Source organism: Grammomys surdaster, unplaced genomic scaffold, assembly GCF_004785775.1.
Source record: "Grammomys surdaster isolate TR1022 unplaced genomic scaffold, NIH_TR_1.0 183, whole genome shotgun sequence".
Classification (NCBI taxonomy): Eukaryota; Metazoa; Chordata; class Mammalia; order Rodentia; family Muridae; genus Grammomys; species Grammomys surdaster.
Genome location: NW_021604628.1, coordinates 167571 through 187164, shown reverse-complemented (window position 1 = coordinate 187164; position 19594 = coordinate 167571). Strand labels below are relative to the sequence as shown.

General features: G+C 47.2%; 1 protein-coding gene across 3 annotated transcripts in view; it reads left to right on the top strand.

Annotated features, from left to right (window-relative positions):
- Nucleotides 1-18014, top strand: part of Stk38 (serine/threonine kinase 38) — a 32539-nt gene extending 14525 nt beyond the window's left edge. For 2 of the 3 annotated variants that reach the window (XM_028767844.1, XM_028767845.1), the window contains exons 5-14: nucleotides 876-959; nucleotides 5475-5598; nucleotides 7406-7560; nucleotides 10366-10468; nucleotides 11137-11198; nucleotides 12865-12982; nucleotides 13974-14097; nucleotides 14266-14361; nucleotides 15639-15733; nucleotides 16138-16268. In XM_028767844.1, the coding sequence (XP_028623677.1) occupies nucleotides 876-959; nucleotides 5475-5598; nucleotides 7406-7560; nucleotides 10366-10468; nucleotides 11137-11198; nucleotides 12865-12982; nucleotides 13974-14097; nucleotides 14266-14361; nucleotides 15639-15733; nucleotides 16138-16268 (1092 nt within the window). Of the gene's footprint in view, nucleotides 1-875; nucleotides 960-5474; nucleotides 5599-7405; nucleotides 7561-10365; nucleotides 10469-11136; nucleotides 11199-12864; nucleotides 12983-13973; nucleotides 14098-14265; nucleotides 14362-15638; nucleotides 15734-16137 lie in introns of all 3 variants that reach the window. The other variant, XM_028767843.1, reaches the window with a different exon arrangement.
- The last annotated feature ends 1580 nt before the right edge of the window (nucleotides 18015-19594 follow it).

Sequence of the window (19594 nt, the reverse complement as noted above, 5' to 3'; positions counted from 1 at the left end):
CTACACATAGACATACACGTGCACACAAACAGATCAGTTGGGCATTGTGGCACACGTTTTTAAGTCAGGCACTAAGGAGGCAGAGGCAGGCGGATCTCTGAATTGGGACCAGCTAGGGCTGTATAGTGAGCCTCTGCCTAAGTGGGGAAGAGCGCTTGCTTCTCTTTGAGAACTCCCAGCGTCCACATAGCGGTCAGCAGCTGGCTTTAATTGCAGTCTTTGCGGAATCCATTCTTCCCCTTGGCTTCCTCAGACACTGCTGCATGTGGTGCACTGGCGTACTTGTAGGCAAAACACCCATACACGTAAACATTAAAGTAAAAAGTTAATTAAAAACATTTAAAAGTGCTGGTTTTTTCTTCTATTTTTGTATATTTTCTCCAAGAATAGGGTTTTATTTTCGTGGTTTGTTTTGTTTGTTTTGTTTGGTCTCAGCATAGCCAGGCTAGCTTCAAGCTGCTGTCAGTTCTGCTTCAGCCCCTTGAGTGCTAGGATTTCGAGTGGGTCCGATATGTCATTTTCATTTTAAATGTTGTGATTGTTACTTAGGCTTTCTAAGTTGACTGTCAGATACTTGTCATGGCTTTAACTAGGCCTTAAATTTGGAACTAAAGGCTTCTACACGTGTTCAGTTGGAGCCAAAGCTGTTGAGACGTGGAGATAGTTGATTCTCATCATTGTCACAGTTGTACAAGAGATTTGTTTGTAACATTAAAAGTGTCTATTTTTGCTAGTTATTCTTACATTAAAATTATAATGCTTTTCTAGTGTAAGTAGTATTTGTGAAGCCTTGGGTGTGATCCCTGATGTTGGAAATACAAATCCTTAGCTTGGCAGTGCGAACTTGACTTAGCACGTCTTTGGTGACCTTCCAGGTGCGGCTTGTTCAGAAGAAAGACACAGGCCATGTGTACGCAATGAAGATCCTGCGCAAAGCAGACATGCTGGAGAAGGAGCAGGTAACTGAGGGGAGCTGCCATCAGTCAGCTTTGGGGACGTGTTGCCTAATTACTCTGTTGGCTTAGTTGTTGTGTTTGTTTTACTACAGTTTTCTCTAGTTAGTTCTCTAATGCATATTGTACTTGTAATTGTTTTTCTCCTCAAAAGATGCACTTGCATGTTTAAAAATGCAAACAAGGCCTGTGAACACACAATAGTGCTTTACAGTCAGGACTGTGAGGGACGCAGCTTTGGGTCTCCTAGGTAACCACAACTACACTTGCTAGAGAACCTCCTTTGAGGTCAGGCCTGGAATGCTGGGAGTTTTTTGTACTCCATGGATGGGGAGGTAGAACTGATGTGTCTGAATACACTATACTCTGTACCTAACCAAAGATGGGTCCTCTGTGAAGCTCATTGGTATCCCGGGGAGACCAGCTTGCCGGTGTCTGAATTCATTTGGAAACTGTAAATGGCAGGGCAATAGAATGTCTCCTTTATGATTAGGAACTCTCTCGGGCCTACATGGAGCCTCGCAGTAGAGTGCTTGTGTATGCTGTGCAGGCCCTGGGCCCTCCTGAGTTAACAGCCCACGTTATCCAGTAAGGATGAAGCTCTTGGTGAAACCAGATCTGACAGACATACTTAATGCAAATTCCATAGGATAGCTTTTTTTTTTTTTTTAAAGAGTGCAGACCTTCTGTGGGTCTGGTTTAGTTGTTTAGTTCAGCTGGTTGCCCCAGAAGAGGTAGCAATGGGTGACACTAATGCGGGATTCCAATGTAAGGCCAGAGGCCTTGTGCCAGGCAGAACTCATTTGGAGCAGCGAGGATAGAGGCTGTCCCCAAATGTAGTGTTCTCTGCCACCAGAGGATTGTAGTCGTGGAGTCTTTCCTGTCTACAGTCAAGTGCCTCCTCCAGATGTTGTGGTCTTGAGGCTGGAGAGACGGCTGAATGAATGGCTAAAAGAACTGCTGCTGTTCCAGAGACCTGAATTGAATTCCTGGCACCCATGTGATGGATCATAATGGTCAATTATTTCAGGCCCGGGGAATGTGACCCCCCTCTACTGGCCTCTTTGGGCAGTGCATGCACGTGGTCTGAGACTATACATAGAAGCAAACCAACCCAGTCACGTAACAATTATTAAGTCTTTTTTGTTGTTGTTGTTGTTGTTTTAAATGTTTTACTGGGAAGCCTTGAGTTCTTTTATTCTTTTTTGTTTTTGTTTTTTTTGAGACTGGGTTTCTCAGTGTAACCAGCTCTGGCTGTCCTGGACTTGCTTTGTAGACCAGGCTAGCCTTGAACTTAGAGATCTACCTGCCTCTGTCTCCTGAGTGTTGGGATTAAAGTCGTACACCAACCATGCCCAGCTATGCTTTAAATTTTTTTTAAGATATATTTATTTATTATGTATGGAATGTTCTGCCTGCATGCCTGCACACCAGAAGAAGGCACCACATCTCATTACAGATGGTTGTGAGCCACCGCATGGTTGCTGGAAATTAAACTCGGGATCTCTGGAAGAGCAGCCAGTACTCTCAACCTCTGAGCCACATCTTCAGCCCAAGCCTTGGATTCTTAATTCCAGCTGAAAGCAGATCATTAGCAAATCTTCAGCTATTATTGTAGTCTATGCAAACACCAACTGCCGCAGAGTGCTTTACAGCCCTATGTGTGTGCTGCCTAGGGCAGCGAGCGTATGGTGTGCATAGATGTTCAGGCACCGACAAGAGAGGAGCAGCTGATGTCATTGAGGGAAGTCACGGCTGTGTTGTTTAGCTAGGGTATTTGTGGGATGTGAGAAGTTTTACAGTACGCACTTTGTATAATTTTAGCCACACTCACAACTCCTCTCAGTTTGTGAAGCTGTCCTGAGAGTGAGCAGCGAGGAAGCTGGTGAGGGCTCAGAGTGTGAGGCACTTGACCTGAGGTTTTCTCATGCGGGACCCACAGAGTGGAAGGAGAGAAGTACTCATCCTGGGAGCTGTCCTCTGCCCTCCACTCACACACATGTACACGCATGCATTGAAAACAAAAAAAATGCTTCAGGTTAGAAAGGGACTGTGGTGGCACATATTATTTATTTATTTTTTTAAAGATTTATTTACCTATTTTATGTGAGCACACTGTAGCTGTCTTCAGACACACCAGAAGAGGGCATCAGATCCCATTACAGATGGTTGTGAGCCACCATGTGGTAGCTGGGAACTGAACTCAGGACCTCAGGAAGAGCTCTTAACTGCTGAGCCATCTCTCCAGCCCTGAGCACACACCTTTAGTTCCAGCGCTGGGGGGGAGGACAGGAAGGGGGAGAGGGGGACTGGGGGGGAGGACAGGAAGGGGGAGAGGAGGACTGGGGGGGAGGACAGGAAGGGGGAGAGGGGGAATGGGAGAGAGGCAACATTTGGGGTGTAAATAAAGTAATTAATAAAAAATGTTTTAAAAGAAAGAAAAGATAAGACATGAGCATCAGCTAGTGCCAGACATTGTCTGTGGTGAGGTCAGTGCTGCTGCACTGCTGTGGACGGACAGGACTGACTGTGTCAGCTTCCTCCATGCCTCAGATGTCCAGATAGGGACGAGAACCTTGTGCTGTGAGCCACACCTCTGGCTCTGTGTTCGGCTGACTCCACTTCTATACCTTAAGGCTTCTAGCTGCCACGTCAGCCTCAGGAGAGAAGGAGAGGTAGACTCACAGCGGTTAGCTTTCCTCTTGATCAACAGGAAACAGTGTAGTCACCATGGTGTCTTCCAGTCTGAGTGACGAGTGGTAACGCTGGTGCCTTCTCTTTTCTTAGGATCCTTGCAGTAGGTAGGGCCCCAGGAGAGCAGAGGCCAGTCTTCTGGCCTCAGCTCATTGACTCAGCTACAGATCAGCAGGAGGCAGTAAATTTCCACAAGCTTTTCTTCTGCTGAGGCAAGTACAGGCAGGTGTTTGTCTTGCCTGTGGTTTCACAGCACCGGTCTCAGCACGCATGTGCCATCAATAGCACTCAGCAAACCCTTTCACACACTGAAGCTTCAGAGAGCTCCATATGAATGGAGACACCAAACTGAGATGTATACACAGATGACACCTTCAAGGCCCACAGCGATTGGGAGAACAGGCAGGTTAGATAAGGTCAGGGGACAGTAATGTGTGTCTCCAGGTGAGGGACGGAAGATCTGTGGCCCTGCTGAAGGTATCCCAACAAAGCGGGCAGTGTACGAGAACCATAGACGTGCCAGTTCATGGCTCCTCATATAGGTCTTTGACTTTGGAACTTATTGCAGGCTTGGACTGAGTCTTAACGAGCTTAGATTTGATTCACTCCATCTTTGGCTCTTGTGACACTTAAAAAAGAAAGGAGGGGTGTAATTTGAAAATATGCAATAATGTTTTGGTTACTATTCCATATTTTGAATAATGACAGGTTGATCTAATGATCACCACTTTTGAGACAGGTTGTCACCTAGCCATGGCTGGTCTCAGACTTGCTCTGTAGTGGAGGAGGGTGACTCTGAACTCCTGATCCTCCCACCTCCACCTCTCAAGTGCTAGACCTGCAGGCATGCACCTCCACCCCCACCTTACATGGTGTTGGGGATCAAACCCAGGGCTCCATCCATGCCGTGTAAGCTCTTTATCAGCTGAGCCACACCCCTGCTCTTACAGCGTTCTATTGTAACAGGCGGTTCTGCCGGTCTCCCAAGCGGCCTGTAGCTCCATCTCATTTTGCAGCAAATGTAGAAACCGAGAAAAGCCATGATTTTGAATCCTCGAGACCTTTTTTCTTTCATCCTGTAATGCACAGCGGTGAGCTACAGCTAGAGTCCTGTGGTGTCATGGTGACCTACCTGTCCCTTGGGGCTCCGTTATTTTGATATCAGTTTTGGGGGCATGCAGCTGAGTAGTTAAGGAACAGGAGATACCTTGTGTAGCCGGAACAAGACAAGACAGGAACCTCAGACAGAAACCAACTCACCTAGGCAGTGCAGCCTGCGGTGGGACTGCTCGGGCCTCACTCTGGGGACTGCTTATCTACGGGGTTACTGGAACAGGGGGCTGGGGACACGGCTGGAGTGCCTGCCGAACCTCTTACCACATAAACCTGTGTGGTGCTTCATGCCTATAATCTTTGAGTTTTGGAGATGGAAGCAGAGAGATCCAGAGGCAGAGTTCAAAGCCAGCATGGATACATGAATCTCTGGCTTAAAAAAATAAAAATAAATAAGTAAACTTAAAAATATATATAATAAATGTATTTATTTAAAAGGACGGAAATTTTAACGAATCAGAGGTTTACTTTGTGGCACTGCTCAGTTGTGTTGGTTTGAAGCCATTCATTCCTTTGCAGGTTTAAAAGCCTCTCTCAGCAGGTTTCTGTCACTGAGTTCCTTCAAGTCAATGTCAGTTTCAAGTTGGTCAGTGTGTGTTAGCAGAACTTTTGCTCATCACAACTGGATACTCAAAACAGTATTTAAATTGTTTAAACAGATAAGAGTTTACAGCAGAGCAAGGCTTGTCATTAATCGAATGCATGTACCTCCAGGTTGGCCACATCCGTGCGGAGCGTGACATTCTAGTGGAGGCAGACAGTTTGTGGGTGGTGAAAATGTTCTATAGTTTTCAGGATAAGCTAAACCTCTACCTAATCATGGAGTTCCTGCCTGGAGGTAATTACTGCACAATGAAAGGTCGATTTCCTTCTGTTCTGTGCTCTCTCCTTCACGTCAACAATGAGCCCTCCTTTCTTCCTCTAACTCTGCTCACAGAATCGCTTTCTGTGTCTGTTCTAGGTCCGCAGAGGAGGGCAGTAGCCAGCCTTGTGCTGCCTGCCTCTCTGCCGTCCACTCACCATTTCAGGTGGACAGGCCTTCTACTTACTTTTCCTTTAAACACATTTAGACCAGGTAGGGAGCTCTGCCTGCCTGCTGCCAGTTGGCGCCAGCATGGGTTGTCCAGGTGACCAGACTGAAGCGATAGCATTGTTTGCTTCAGCATTTTTGTTTCTTTTTCTGTGGTTTGTTAGGGTGACTTCCTCTTTACCTATATTAATATCTAGAGTTCACTCTCCTCTCTGAGGTGTCAAGCCTAGACAGGTAAGCCAGAGCAGGGTGTCCCATCTGTTTTGGGAACAGTCTCTTTCCTGATAAACCAGTGAACTCTGAGCAAACAGAAGGTAGCTTTTTTCTTTTTGGTTTTTAACAAAGCGAGTATAATTATTGGCGAATACTATATTGGTCTTGTGACACCCCTTAACTTAGACCCAGGGTCACCAGTAACTTTTACTAACCACTGATGAGGATTATAGCACAGAGTTGACTAGTAGAACACCTTTTCCCCTTAAGCTCTTCAGTAGGGAATGGCTTGGCTACCATGTGTGTGCTAGCCATTGCTGCAGCTCTTCCTTAGCTCCTCATGTCCCTTGGACCCCGCCCTTTGTGTTTGGTGATGCTGGCCTGCAGAGCCCTGAGAGCACACAAGTGAGGCCTACAGCGGCTGGGACCTTAGGGTCGGCATCCCCACTGCCCCCGCCTCAGACAGGCTCAGAGGGCAGCAGGAGGCGATGGATCCCAGAGCTTTCTTCCTTTCTCTCTACTCTAGGTCATTTTACATGAGGTAGAAACTGAACCATCTGTTTTTCTTAGCCTTTTAGCTACTTTACATATTCTCTTTGCTTTTGTTTAATTGCTGAATTTTAGGATATGAATCTTTTTTTCTCTTGCTTTATGATGCTGGTATTAAGCTTTAAATTTTCATCTTGTAGGAAACTAAGGAATTTGTCAGTAGATGAAAAGTTATATGATGATAGTTGCATCCACTTAAATCCTCAAGGAAGGTGTTAGAAGGCCCTGTGGTCTTGGGAGCCGGCAGTGACCTCACCTGTAAGGCAGCTAAAGTCCAGTGGGGAGGAGTGGGCTCAGCATCTGTGACTGCTGCTCCACTCTCCACAGCTGTCTCCCATGGGTTTGCCTCCGCATGTTAGTGGGAGCCTTGTTTAAGTCTCCCGAAATTGTGTTTGGCACGTCATTCTAAGACAGCAGTTCAAGCTGTGTGGAATTGCCATTTGCCTCTAGACATAGACAACTTTACAGATATGTGAGAAAATGTAAAAGTCAAGTAGATTTTCCTCTGGTCCAAAATAGGCAGATATCCTTTGTAATTGTGGAGAAATTCTTACTTCTCTAAAGAGGAAAATGAAATTAAAGCGTAGTGCTCACCTAGCTTAGCTGCAAGACATGTCTCTCTGAGTGTGATTTTTACCCTTTCCATATTAGAGGCTTGTTGCTGTTCCTCCCATGGTAACTCTGTAGATCACTTTATGGGACACAGCACAGTTGGGTGTAGTTGGCTTATATTGGCAGATAATGAAGACATATTTAAAAACTGGTTCTTACTCATATTTTACATGTGTGTGTGCGCGTGCGCGCACTTGGATTATGTGTGTATGGTGGTGGCTTTGTATCTTTCTGCTTCCAGGGGACATGATGACTTTATTGATGAAGAAAGATACTCTGACAGAAGAGGAGACGCAGTTTTACATAGCAGAGACGGTGTTAGCCATCGACTCCATCCACCAGCTGGGGTTCATCCACAGAGACATCAAACCCGACAACCTTCTCTTGGACAGCAAGGTACGTGGGCACACGGCACCTGCCAGGCCTGTCTGTTGGGATGGGCAGCCCTGGCTGTAACGCCTGTCACATGCAGTGATCATGGGAACGGTGAGCCTTTATGCTTGTGTCCTTCTTACAGGTAAGTTTGCCATCATAGCCTGTCTCTGAACTATGATTCTGTAATTTCATTGAATGTTCTTTAAAAAAAACAGACATGATTTGAATTCCAGCATTCAGGAGGCAGAGCCAGGCTGGTCTACACAGGGAGATCTGTGGCAGACAGGGCTACATAGTAAGGCTCTGTCTCAAGAACATTAAGCAGGGCATAGTATGGTGACGGACACCGGTGCTTCCACCACTTGGGAGGCAGAAGTTGGAGGCTAGGAATTCCACATCCAGCTTGAGTTACAAGGAGACTTTGTGTGCAAACACAAATACAACCAAGTCAGTTTTGTAATGAGGCAGAGACAGCCATCTTCCCTGAATGTCTGACGCTGCTTGGCTGGTGCAGCAGCTAGCAACCTTCCTCTGTTGAAGCACCAGGAAGAAGGTGGCAGCAGCAAAGCCTGCCACAGAGTCCAGCACAAAGCAGGGTGCCGCATGCACCATGCTCCCAGAGGAGCCCCAGCCTCCTGCAGCCTTTATTGTTCTACCTCACTGATGCAAGTAGTGCTGTTGCTGAGGCCACGGGAGGAGTCTGTGCCGGTGGCTACACTTGCGGTAACTGGGCATTTGCACTCACTGCTCTCTCTTTCTCGTGAGAAAGCGGGTATAGTATTAGTATTTTAAATAAATCCCGTCACGGGCTTGCTACGCGCCTCAATGGCTTATGTTCCCGAATGAAAGCCACACACACAGCCTTTATATTTATGTGCCTTAGGCAGCACAGTCGCTGGGCTACTGCCTACCCTCCGTGCTGTTAGAATCTCCCTCTCCCTCCCTCCAATAGTTCCCAGTTACTACTTCCATAGTCTCTGTTCCATCTGGGCTGCTCCAGACCCAGTTGAGCAGCCTTCTGGGCTGCACTCTCCTGGCCCCCTTACATGGCGGCTCTGCTTTTCTCTCTTGCACACAGCTCTTTCTTTCCTCCTCCTTGAGGTCCCAAGCCTCGGAAACCTAAAATCCCACCCGTGTCTGTGTCCCAGCAATTGGCTTTTGGCATCTTTAGTCAGGTTCCCAGAGGCTGCGCAGACCCTCTCGCGCAGACTGATTTGGGAGACCCCATTAGCATAAGATTACAAACAGCCACAGTGGGTATGGTGTGCTTCCATGTCCTTTGGCTCTAGAACTCTAGAATGTTTTACTTGTAAACCAGAAGTTTTTGTTTGTATTGAAAGTGTCCTACTCCTACTGTGATATCCTCCCTGCTGCTGCTTGCCTGCCTTCTTCCTTCTTTTCTTTTCTTTTATTTTGTTTTCAAAAAAAGAATCTTATTTTATTTATATGAGTACACTGTCACTGAGATGGTAGTGAGCCACCATGTGGAAGAGTAGTTGGTGCTCTTAACTGCTGAGCCATCTCTCCAGCTCCTCTTCCTCTCCCCCTTCCCTTCCCTCCCCTCCCCTTCCTTACCCTCCCCTTTCCCCTCTCCTCTTTTTTTTTTTTCTTTTCTGAGACAGGGTTTCTCTGTATAGCTTGGGTATCCTGGAACTCACTCCGTAGACCAGGCTTTCAAAAGAGATCTGCCTGCCTCTGCCTTCTGAGTGCTGGGATCAAAGGTGTACACTACTGTCTCTTTTGGTAACTTTCTAGGTTTCTTTAAGAGGCCCAGGATTCTTGTCTTTCTGTAGAAACCTTACTTGCTGTGTCATGAGGGCAGGAGGCTTATCAGGTAATGTCTTGGCGTCTGCAGTTCTGTTCTGTAAGGATGCATATAGAGCCAGGCGTGAAGGAAGGCACGCAGCTGTGATCTCAGAACTGGGGTGGGGCACAGGGGGGTCCCTGGGGCTGGTGCCCAGCCAGCCTCGCCTAACTAGGAGGTTCCAAGCCAGTGAGAGAAGAGAGAGAAGACAGCAGAAGGCAGTGAATGGCTGCATAGGGTTCTCTCCTAAACATATAGGAAAATGTCAGTCTGAAGCCCATTTTCTGCATAAGTAATATATGCTAATAAAAAAGAATAATCTCAGCCGGCCGGTGGTGGCGCACGCCTTTAATCCCAGCACTTGGGAGGGAGAGGCAGGCGGATTTCTGAGTTCGAGAGTTCGAGGCTAGCCTGGTCTACAGAGTGAGTTTCAGGACAGCCAGGACTACACAGAGAAACCCTGTCTCGAAAAAAAAACAAAAAACAACAACAACAAAAAAGAATAATCTCATAGAGTAAAAATTTAGAACAATACACAGTTAAAAGAAGAAATGTAATGTGCAGTCTCATAACTGAAACATGACCACTGGTTTCTGGCTGGTTTTTTTTTTGTTGTTGTTTTTTTTTTTTTTTTGAGACAGGTCTCACTATGTAGACCAGGCTGACCTAAATCAACCTGCTTCTGTCTCCAGTGCTGGAATTAGAGGTATGGACTAGCATGTCTGGCTTCAGTACTTAATTGGTTTCTCTAGGTACCCTGGCTGTCAAGGAACTCTCTCTGTAGACAAGGCTGGCCTCAAACTCAGATCTCCTTGCCTCTGCCTCCTAAGTGGTGGGATTAAAGACATGGGCCACACACTTAGCTGGAATTCTGCTTAAGTGTGTTGTTGTGTGGTTTTCCTTATAGTCAGCTAGGCGGGAGCAGTCTGTTGGCGGGAGATGCACCGGAAGCTGGGAGGTAATGGTGTCTGCCTGTCCAAGCATGTCCGTCACACATCACCTTGTTTCTCCTTCTCTCACAGGGCCATGTGAAACTTTCTGACTTTGGCCTCTGCACAGGCCTGAAAAAAGCACACAGGACAGAATTCTATAGGAACCTGAACCATAGCCTGCCCAGTGATTTCAGTAAGTGAACAGTGACGTTAGCTGCCTGCCCACCTGGTCCTTAACTTGGTGGGTAAGCGTGATTTCCCTGGTGACCGGAGAAACCTGAGAGAGTCTCCCAGCAGTGTGCACAAGAGACCCAGTACCTTTCTGTATCCCTAAGCTGTCTGACGGGCGAGGTGAGTGCTTCCAGCTGTGCTGTAGAGACATCAGGTTGTCGCTCGGAAAGACTGCTTGCCTAGCATGCAGAAGGCCCTGCCTGCCTTCACCAGTACCATTACCCAAACCCACAAACAACAACAGAGCCCATAAATAAATGTACAGTTGATCAACATTTGCACTCCCTTCTCTATAGTTTTGATAAGGCCTATCTGTCCTTTCTGGCTGTTTGAGCCACCTAAAACTATTCACAACTCCACTGTGACTCTTGGAGCTGCTGGGTTTAGAGCTTATGTTTGGGCCGATAGAGTGAGTCACCCCGGAGCAGACTGGCTGTGTGTGTTTGTTTTACTTTGTTGCATTGAGGTAGGCTTTCTCTGTGTATCCCAGGCTTGCCTAAAATCGACAGAGATCTATCTGCTTTCCTCTACCTCCACTACCAGGCTTGACTGTCGGGGTGTTTGGTGGGTGCATGGTATGACTAGTACTAGTTCTGAATTTTGATTAGGACTTGATGTCTCTACTTTTAGCTTTTCAGAACATGAATTCCAAAAGGAAAGCAGAGACCTGGAAAAGAAACAGACGCCAGCTAGTAAGTAATACTGGAGGCTTCTGAAATACTACAAACAGCCTGAGTGAGTTGTAAAAAGAACACTAATGGCGTGGGGTTGCAGCTCAGTAATAGTTGCTTGCCTGGCATGCCTTGAACTTAGAGCACTTTTTTTGTTTGTTTGTTTTTTTTTTTTTGGTTTTTCGAGACAGGGTTTCTCTGTGTAGCCCTGGCTGTCCTGGAACTCACTCTGTAGACCAGGCTGGCCTCGAACTCAGAAATCCGCCTGCCTCTGCCTCCCAAGTGCTGGGATTAAAGGCATGCAACCACCAACCCCCGGCCGAGCACTTATTTTTGATATAAAGTTTCCTATAGCACAGGCTAGCCTAAGACTCTATAAAACTGAGGCTGGCTTTGAAAACACCCCTCCCCCAGCCCTCTCCAGTCTACCAGTGTGCTAGGATTACGGATATCCCACCATGACCACCTTAAGACACTCTCTCTTAAGCTTAACATGTTGATCCCCTTAGGCAAGTCAGGACTCCTGTTCATCTGCCTTGCCTTGCCTTACTTTGTGGTAAAAAGTACTCGGTAGTCAGAACTGAAAGATGTTTAGTGTTCGACTATGCACACATCCAAAATTATGCACCCGAAGCTTGAAAGTAAGCACATAGCTCATTCCGTTTACCTTACTAGTATGTTGAAAGCTATTTAAATAGGGTACACTCACCACTGAATTATTACTGAGAAAACTTCAGTCTTATTTCCTTTGTGTGTGCACACACATCCATGTGTGTTGTCAGAAGACAACGTGTAGGAATCCTCTTCCACCTTAAGGTTTGTAGGGCTCAGAGTCGGGTCATCAGTCTTTGTGGCAAGTGCTTTTACCAGTTGAGCCATCTTGCTGGACCAAAACTCCTGTGCGTGTGTGTAAGAATGGGATCCCCTGGAAGGAGTTAGAGATGGTTGTGAGCCACTATGTGGGTTCTGGAAATTAAATCCAGGTCCTTTGCAGGAGCGGTCAGGCCAGTACCCTTTCCCACTGAGCCTTCTCTCCAGCCACAACAACATTGATTCCTGATAGACGATTTGTTGGCTTGTTCATATGTGAGACGGAATGTGAGCTGTACTTTGTAAGGGTGGTCACACGTGCATTATGTAGAAAGGGCAGCACTTTGCATATGCACTGTAATACCATGGCAGGTCTGTGGGTTGTGGGCACTTTACCTAGGATAGTGCTGACGTAGACTTTCAGTGTGTTTGTTAACTTCCCTCAGCAGTAAATAGGTGATTTGGAGTAGGACCTCCTGTCTCCAGACTGGTGTTGTCCCTCACTAGTTCTCAGGGCTTGAGTGACGAGTGTGGATGTCAAGTGTTAGCTGCAGCACTGGGCTAGATGTCCTTTCAGACACCTGAGCAGAATGAGGAAGGCTCATTCAGGTGTAGAGCCTGGTTCTTAATGGGTGCTTACTCACCTACGGCGTGGGCTCTGGGTGTGTGCAGAAGGGGTCTTTTGCCTTATTAACAAAGCTTTATTGTTCATTTTGGAAAGTGCTGTCACAGATAAGCTTGTATTTTGCTGGGGCTGTCCTGCTTTCGTAGTTTGGGGTACTCTGATGGAGCTTGCGGCCTTTGGTCTCTGGACTGACATTCTGAGCTCAGGCACTCTGTCCTGGCCGGGCCTCTCTAACGTGTGGACATATTTCAGGCCTTCTCTACAGTGGGCACGCCTGACTACATTGCTCCGGAGGTGTTCATGCAGACAGGGTACAACAAGCTCTGCGACTGGTGGTCCCTCGGGGTCATCATGTACGAGATGCTCATCGGTGAGTCCCGTGCTTCCTGTATACCCAGGAAAGACTGGTACATGCTGTCACACTGCTTCCTGTGCACCCAGGGGAGACTGCTACATGCTGTCACACTGAAGCATTCAGAGGCCAGCTAAGTGCTTGGCTCACCTGCCTTTGGAGTGAAGTTCCTTGATGGACAGCTCCCTCAAATGGGCTCCCTGACATTTTGTCATTCATTATTTCTAAGTCCGTTTGTTCCTTCATTCCCTCCGTCTGCCCCTTAACCATCCTTACCCGGCACCTATTGTGTACAAGGAACTAACCAAGGCAGTGTCTAAGCGTGTGCACTTGTCTTGCTTTGTCTCTGAAGCTTTGAGAGCATGGAACCTTTCATCCTCCCTTGTATTTGGATGCTGTGTCTCTGTATTCAGGGACACGTCTAGGGTGTAGCCATAGGCCACTGAGCACAAGTAGGGGAGACTGATGACAGGTGGGATGAGTCCCTTGTCAGATGATCTGAGAGACACTGGACACGGACGTACTCCATGTGTGGAGGGCAGGCTGGAGGTAGACAGGGAGGCAAGTGCTTATCCTCTTGCCTGCACTTCCCAGAAGAGCTGGGATGGTCTCTCTGAAACACTTGCTTGTAGCTTACTCACGTTAAGCCGTAAGAGGGACTCTCTAGAGTGGGGACCTTTTTAACCATGGTGTCCCTTCCTTTCTTCCAGCGTGTTGACTCCCACACTGCGTCTCTGCTTATGTCCTTCCCCTTCCCAGTCTCAACCGTCAGCTGACTTTCCAGTTGGCTCTCTAGTGTATCAGAGATAAACTTTCTGCTTTGGAGAAAAATGATGAAAAATGAGTTTAGATGTTTTCTGGGCTGAATGGAAATCCCCCCCAGCATGGGGAAGGAATGAATATGTGGAGGTCAAGCTGTTGTTAGAGACATGGGTCATACTGGGAATTCCTTAGTCAGACCAGGTCTGTGTTCTGGGTGGTAAAGATCCACACTTCCTGCTCATTCCAGGCTACCCACCGTTCTGCTCTGAGACCCCACAAGAGACATACAAGAAGGTGATGAACTGGAAGGAGACGTTGACCTTTCCCCCAGAAGTTCCTGTCTCGGAGAAAGCCAAGGGCCTGATTCTGAGGTAGCAGAGCAGGCGTCTTCCATGCTCAGCCTTGTTATAGGAGTGAACCCTGCGGGCTCTTGCTTCCTTCTCCAGGGGTGGGGGGTCCTGGAAAGAGCATGCAGGAGCCTGGCATTTCCTTTTTCTCAAGAAAATGCAGTGTGCTGAAAAGCCTGTTGTTTTTTCCAGGTTCTGCTGTGAATGGGAACATAGAATTGGAGCCCCTGGAGTTGAGGAAATAAAACATAATCCTTTTTTTGAAGGTGTTGACTGGGAACACATCAGGTATCCACCCAGATGACAGTGTCCAGCATTAAGGATATGCATGCCATGGGGATGAGTGAGGGTTGGGGGACAGCTTTGTGGACTTTGTCCTTTCCTTCTGTCATGTGGTTCTGGGGATCAAATCAGGTGCCAGGGTTGTGTGGCAAGGACCTTTACTCACTGAGCCATCTTGCTGGCCACAGTCTGGGTCTCATGTACCCCAGACTGGCCTCCTGTGAGGTATATAGCAGGTGATCTCAAACCCCTGGTTCTCTTGCCTCTTTCTCCCAAGTGCTTAGATACAGGAATGTGCCACCATCCGTGGATTATTTCTATAAGAGTAGTCTGGAAAGAGCATCCGAAAGCAAGTGAAGGGAAAGCCCGAGATTTCCAGGTCTTTATTGTGTGAAAATGCGTTAGAGGAGTCAGATCCATCCACTGTGTGCCACAGGAACAGCAGACCCAGCTGTTGCTGACAGGAAAGGGCAGGCGTGGCCAGGAAGCATGTGTCTTTGCTCTTACCTAACCTCTGTGGCTGAGGGCCTCCAGCAGAGAGAGGCTGTTACTGGGAGACTGAGGACCAGCGAGTAGAAGGTGGAAGGGCTGGCATTCAGAGGGCAGGGAGGAGGTATGGCTCAGGCACCTAGACTACCTGCTGAAGCTCCAGCTGTCATTAGCACTCACCGACTGCTAAGCAGAAAATGTCTTGCCGTTTTATACTGTAATTGTGTTCACTTAGATCCTTGACTTTTCTTTTTGAGATAGTGTCACTGTATAACCTAAGCTGGCCTGGGACTCAGTCTGCTTTCCTTGGTCTCCACTGTGGCCAGCATCCTGTTAATTTACTGTTACCTTTCCAGTGGAATCAGGGTAGAGTGGAAAGTGGGCTACTTTGAAAAAGTTTCCCTTCAGAGAGGACTACATTAGCTCCCTTGTTCCTGTCTTTCTGACTGCTTTGTCTGGTTGGCGTTTGAGACGGGGTCTCTGTGTAGCCCTGGCTATCCTGAGACTTACTCTGTACATCAGGCTAGCCTTGACTCACAGAGATCAGGCTGCCTCTGCCTCCCAAGTGCTGGGATTAAAGGCATGGACCAGCATGCCTGGCTGAATTTTCAATTTTTAATGATAATTTTGCTTGGATGTAGTCGTTTGGCTTATTTAGCATCAGAGGAAAAATGTTGCCAACAGTGACTAGTCTTCCCATGTCAGACAAGGAGGCGTCTTCCAAGAGAGACGTGGTCAGGATCCTGTGCGCATACCTACCATCTGTGGTCATTGGGCATGTCTGTTCTTGACAGGGAGAGACCAGCTGCCATATCTATTGAGATCAAGAGCATCGATGACACCTCAAACTTCGATGAATTTCCAGAGTCTGATATTCTTAAGCCCACAGGTAATCCCACTGGCTGCCACTACAGTCTTCAGAGTTGCAGCATCACCTGCGATTTTAGGGTAGTATTTATACATCAGAGTATGGAGGGAGACCTCTGACCCTGTGTAAGGATTTTTCAGTCCCTATGGTGGGTAGCAGTGAGACTACTGAATGGACCGTGTTGAGCTGTTTGAGCTGAAAATCATAAACTGCTCTTCGATTACTCATAGAATACAGGTTATGTAAACTGAAATGACTGAGCAGGAAAATAGAACGTAAGTGAGCAATGTACAAAACTTGCACAATGCAAGATAAAACTCTCTGCACGGCAGCTGTACTGTGTTCTTCAGGGTGCTGTATCTCTGGGACCGAGTTGCCGTTGAGGTAGGTCAGTGACTCAAATCTCACGTCTGTTTCTTTGCCAGTGACCACAAGTAACCATCCTGAGACGGACTACAAGAATAAAGACTGGGTCTTCATCAATTACACGTACAAGCGCTTCGAGGGCCTGACAGCCAGGGGGGCCATACCTTCCTACATGAAGGCAGCAAAATAGGGCCTGTGCTGGGAACCCTAAATGGGGCGGAGCTCTCTGTACAACATTGTGGTTTTCCTTTTGCGCTCTTGAAAGAACTTCCAAGAAGTTTGTAGAACTCATGAATACATCCTAGTCAAGTCTCTGAAATGTGATTGTAAATGGATATTCCTCCATCGTGCACCAGGAAGCTGATAGGACAAAGACAAGCGTTTCTCCGTCAGCCATAAGCAGCTGCTTGCTTCTTTTGAAGCCTCATGAGCCAGTTTGTTATGTGTTGTAAAGAGAATTTGAGTTTCCCAAGTTCATCAGAATGAAGGGGAAAAGCAGCCATCCACCGTTCCCGAGCTTATCCACACTGAGTACCAGCCAATGCCGGTGCTCTGGTGTATGCCACCTGCCAAGCCCACCAAGTATTTCTTTTCTCTTTATAGCTGAAAATTCTATAGTTAAAGAAATAAGGCAATAATGAAAGTCTGTGTGAGCAGCCAGTAGTGTGACAGAAGGAACGATCTCCATCTTGCTGATGCCAGTGGTTTCTCCCCTACCTCGGCCTGCACAAGCGGCTTTCCACAGCCTTCATTCATGGTGCACTTTACTTACGGTACTAGGGCAAAGACCCTGATCCACTGACCTAGCTCCCATCCGAAAGACTCATGCTGCTCTTCTGTGGATGGGAGAGGTACTAGTGTGATCCTTTTTGATCTCAGAAAGCCCACAAAGCCACTGGGCACTGCCAAGGAGTCCTGGACCATATGGACAACCCTTACTGTCTCTTCACGGCTGTATGATCGTCTTGAGGCACATGCTGCCGACCAGCAAGCAATACCTGCAAGTGCTGCCAGCGCAGCTTGTTCCTGAGAAGCCAGCAGAGAACCTGCTGGAGGCTTAGGTGCTGCCATGCAGGATCCCACGGCATCTGTGGGATCAAGGCAGAGCCCGCCCGCTGAGTCCTTGAGCTCATTCCTCAGTCCATGGTGCAACCGTGTTTGTCTTGGTATTTTCCTATCCCAACTTTAGCCATCTTGCCTTGGAATCATGATTACAAAATTTTCCTTTGCAGATGCCTTCCCTGGGGCATTCTTGTCCCTCCACCCAAAAGGGTTGCCTGTAGCTTGGGCTGAACTGCCTCTGCTGTGGCATTCTCTCATGAGAAACACTGAATTTAGCACAAAGTGCCTTCTCTGTCACAGCTGCTGCCACCTTTAGAAGACTTCTGCTGTGTTAGAAAAATGTGGAGGTTCCATATTAATGCATTACTAGAGTTTGGTTTTAAGTGTTGATAACTGTTAAAGCATTATTTGCACCTGTGTGGTAACTTGCAGTGTCATTGACCAAGCTACAACTGGGACAGGCTCTCTGCTGGTCTTGAAGTTGTGAAGGGTCAGCGGGGTCCTGGCTTAGCCATTCAGAGATTAGAACGTAAGACTTAGAATTGTAAGCAAGACTGCTTTGGGTTTTCATGTCTTAGATGAAGAAAAAGGAATGTTAGGAAGTCCTAACTCTGGGTTAAGGGTGGTTGAGGTTAGCTCCTTAATCCATTCCGAGCCTGCTAATGCAAAGGACAGAAGGGCCTGCGTGTGGCTCTGCGCGCCCTGCATTGATGAACAGTTGAGGTCCTGATCCCTGTGTGTCTGCAGGAGTGTGTGGTGAGCATGGGAAAATAATAGTGGTAGAGTCTGTGTGGTGGGGGATGGTTCATTTTTGGGGAAAATGTCCACATTTAACTATTCAACTTTTAAATAAACTGTGAAAACCATAATGGAACTGTGGTGGTGGTTTTGTTTTTGGTTTTGTTTTTTGTTTTTTTTGGTTTTTCGAGACAGGGTTTCTCCGTGTAGCCCTGGCTGTCCTGGAACTCACTCTGTAGACCAGGCTGGCCTCGAACTCAGAAATCCGCCTGCCTCTGCCTCCCAAGTGCTGGGATTAAAGGCGTGCACCACCACCGCCTGGCTTATGTGATATATTTTAAACTGACTGTGGCTTGAAGTACAAAGCAGAACACTGGTGGCCACTCCCAGTCCCTTACTCTAGAAACACTGCACTGTCGTCTTGATACAAAATGCTGTTGTCTTGGAGAAGCTGTGCTGTACCAGCTTGTTTGCAGGAAACTAATTCTGATTTGGGTTCCATAGAACTGACTTCCATAGAAGAGACTATGGAGTGGAGGCCTTACCTCCCTACACTCTACCTCAGTGAGAGCAAAACACTTGCTGGACAGAGATGTCACAGAAGAACTGAAAGCTTACATTGGGGGACTTCCCAGATCTTCACGCACAGTGTATGTATACATTAAGGGTTCAGGGGACCACAATTCAGGTCATCAAGCTTGCAGAGCAATCATACTTGTGGCTTGGCATCTTGTCACAACTTTTTAAAAAGTGATTTTTACTTCTATCAGTGTTCTGTCTGCATGTATATCTATGCACCAAGTTTATGCAGTACTCAAGGAGGCTAGGGCCTTAGATCTCCTGAAACTGGAGGTACAGTTATGACCTGCCGTGTAGGTGCTGGGAGCTGAACCCAGCTCCTCTGCAAGAGCAGCAGGTGCTCTTCCCTGCCGAGTCATTTCTGCAGCCCTATGTTACTAGTTCTAGACACATCTGTGTGATGCAATAGGTGACCCGTGCCTCTGGTCACTAATGGTTCTTCCCATTTGAACTTTGCTTATTGCCAAATTCTAAATTTGTTTCATTGTTTTGTGTAGGACTCACTAGGTTCTCAACAATAATACAGTTCAAACACCCTGGATTCCTAACTTTGTGCCATCACGTCATCGGATGAGTTATTTTTACTGTTGCCCATAGATGAGAGTTGGCCAGTAATACCTCATTGCACCAAGTCCTTCATGATTTAGTTCATAGGATTATCTAAAAACCTGTGATCTTTCCATAGTAGAACAGTCCAGTTCTGGCTGGTACCAAGTGACCTAGACTAGAGGTCTATGCCCCACACTAAAAGCTTTTGGAGGGAAGGACCTGTTCTAGTGAGCATCAGCTGAGGGCAAGCATTATCTGGCAAAGAACACACCTACCACACTCTTAACCCCTGGATGCTTTTGGGGTGGGCTGATGGCAGAGGCTTTGACAGCCTTGTTACTAAATGAACCAAGGACTTAGTGTAAACTTGACTAAGATAGGTCCAAGACAGTAATAAGAGCCAGAGGTCCTGTAGACCCATCACTGTTACTCACCTGATCTGAAACAGAACCAGTCCACAGAGGTCTAAGCTTCCGATGGGCACATTTGATTGACATGTGAGATCGCCAATGGTAACTGAACTGGAGTGCAGTCTAGGACAGCAGGGAGGAGGAGCCCAGGCAAGTTTCGGTTGAGTCTGTGTCCTAA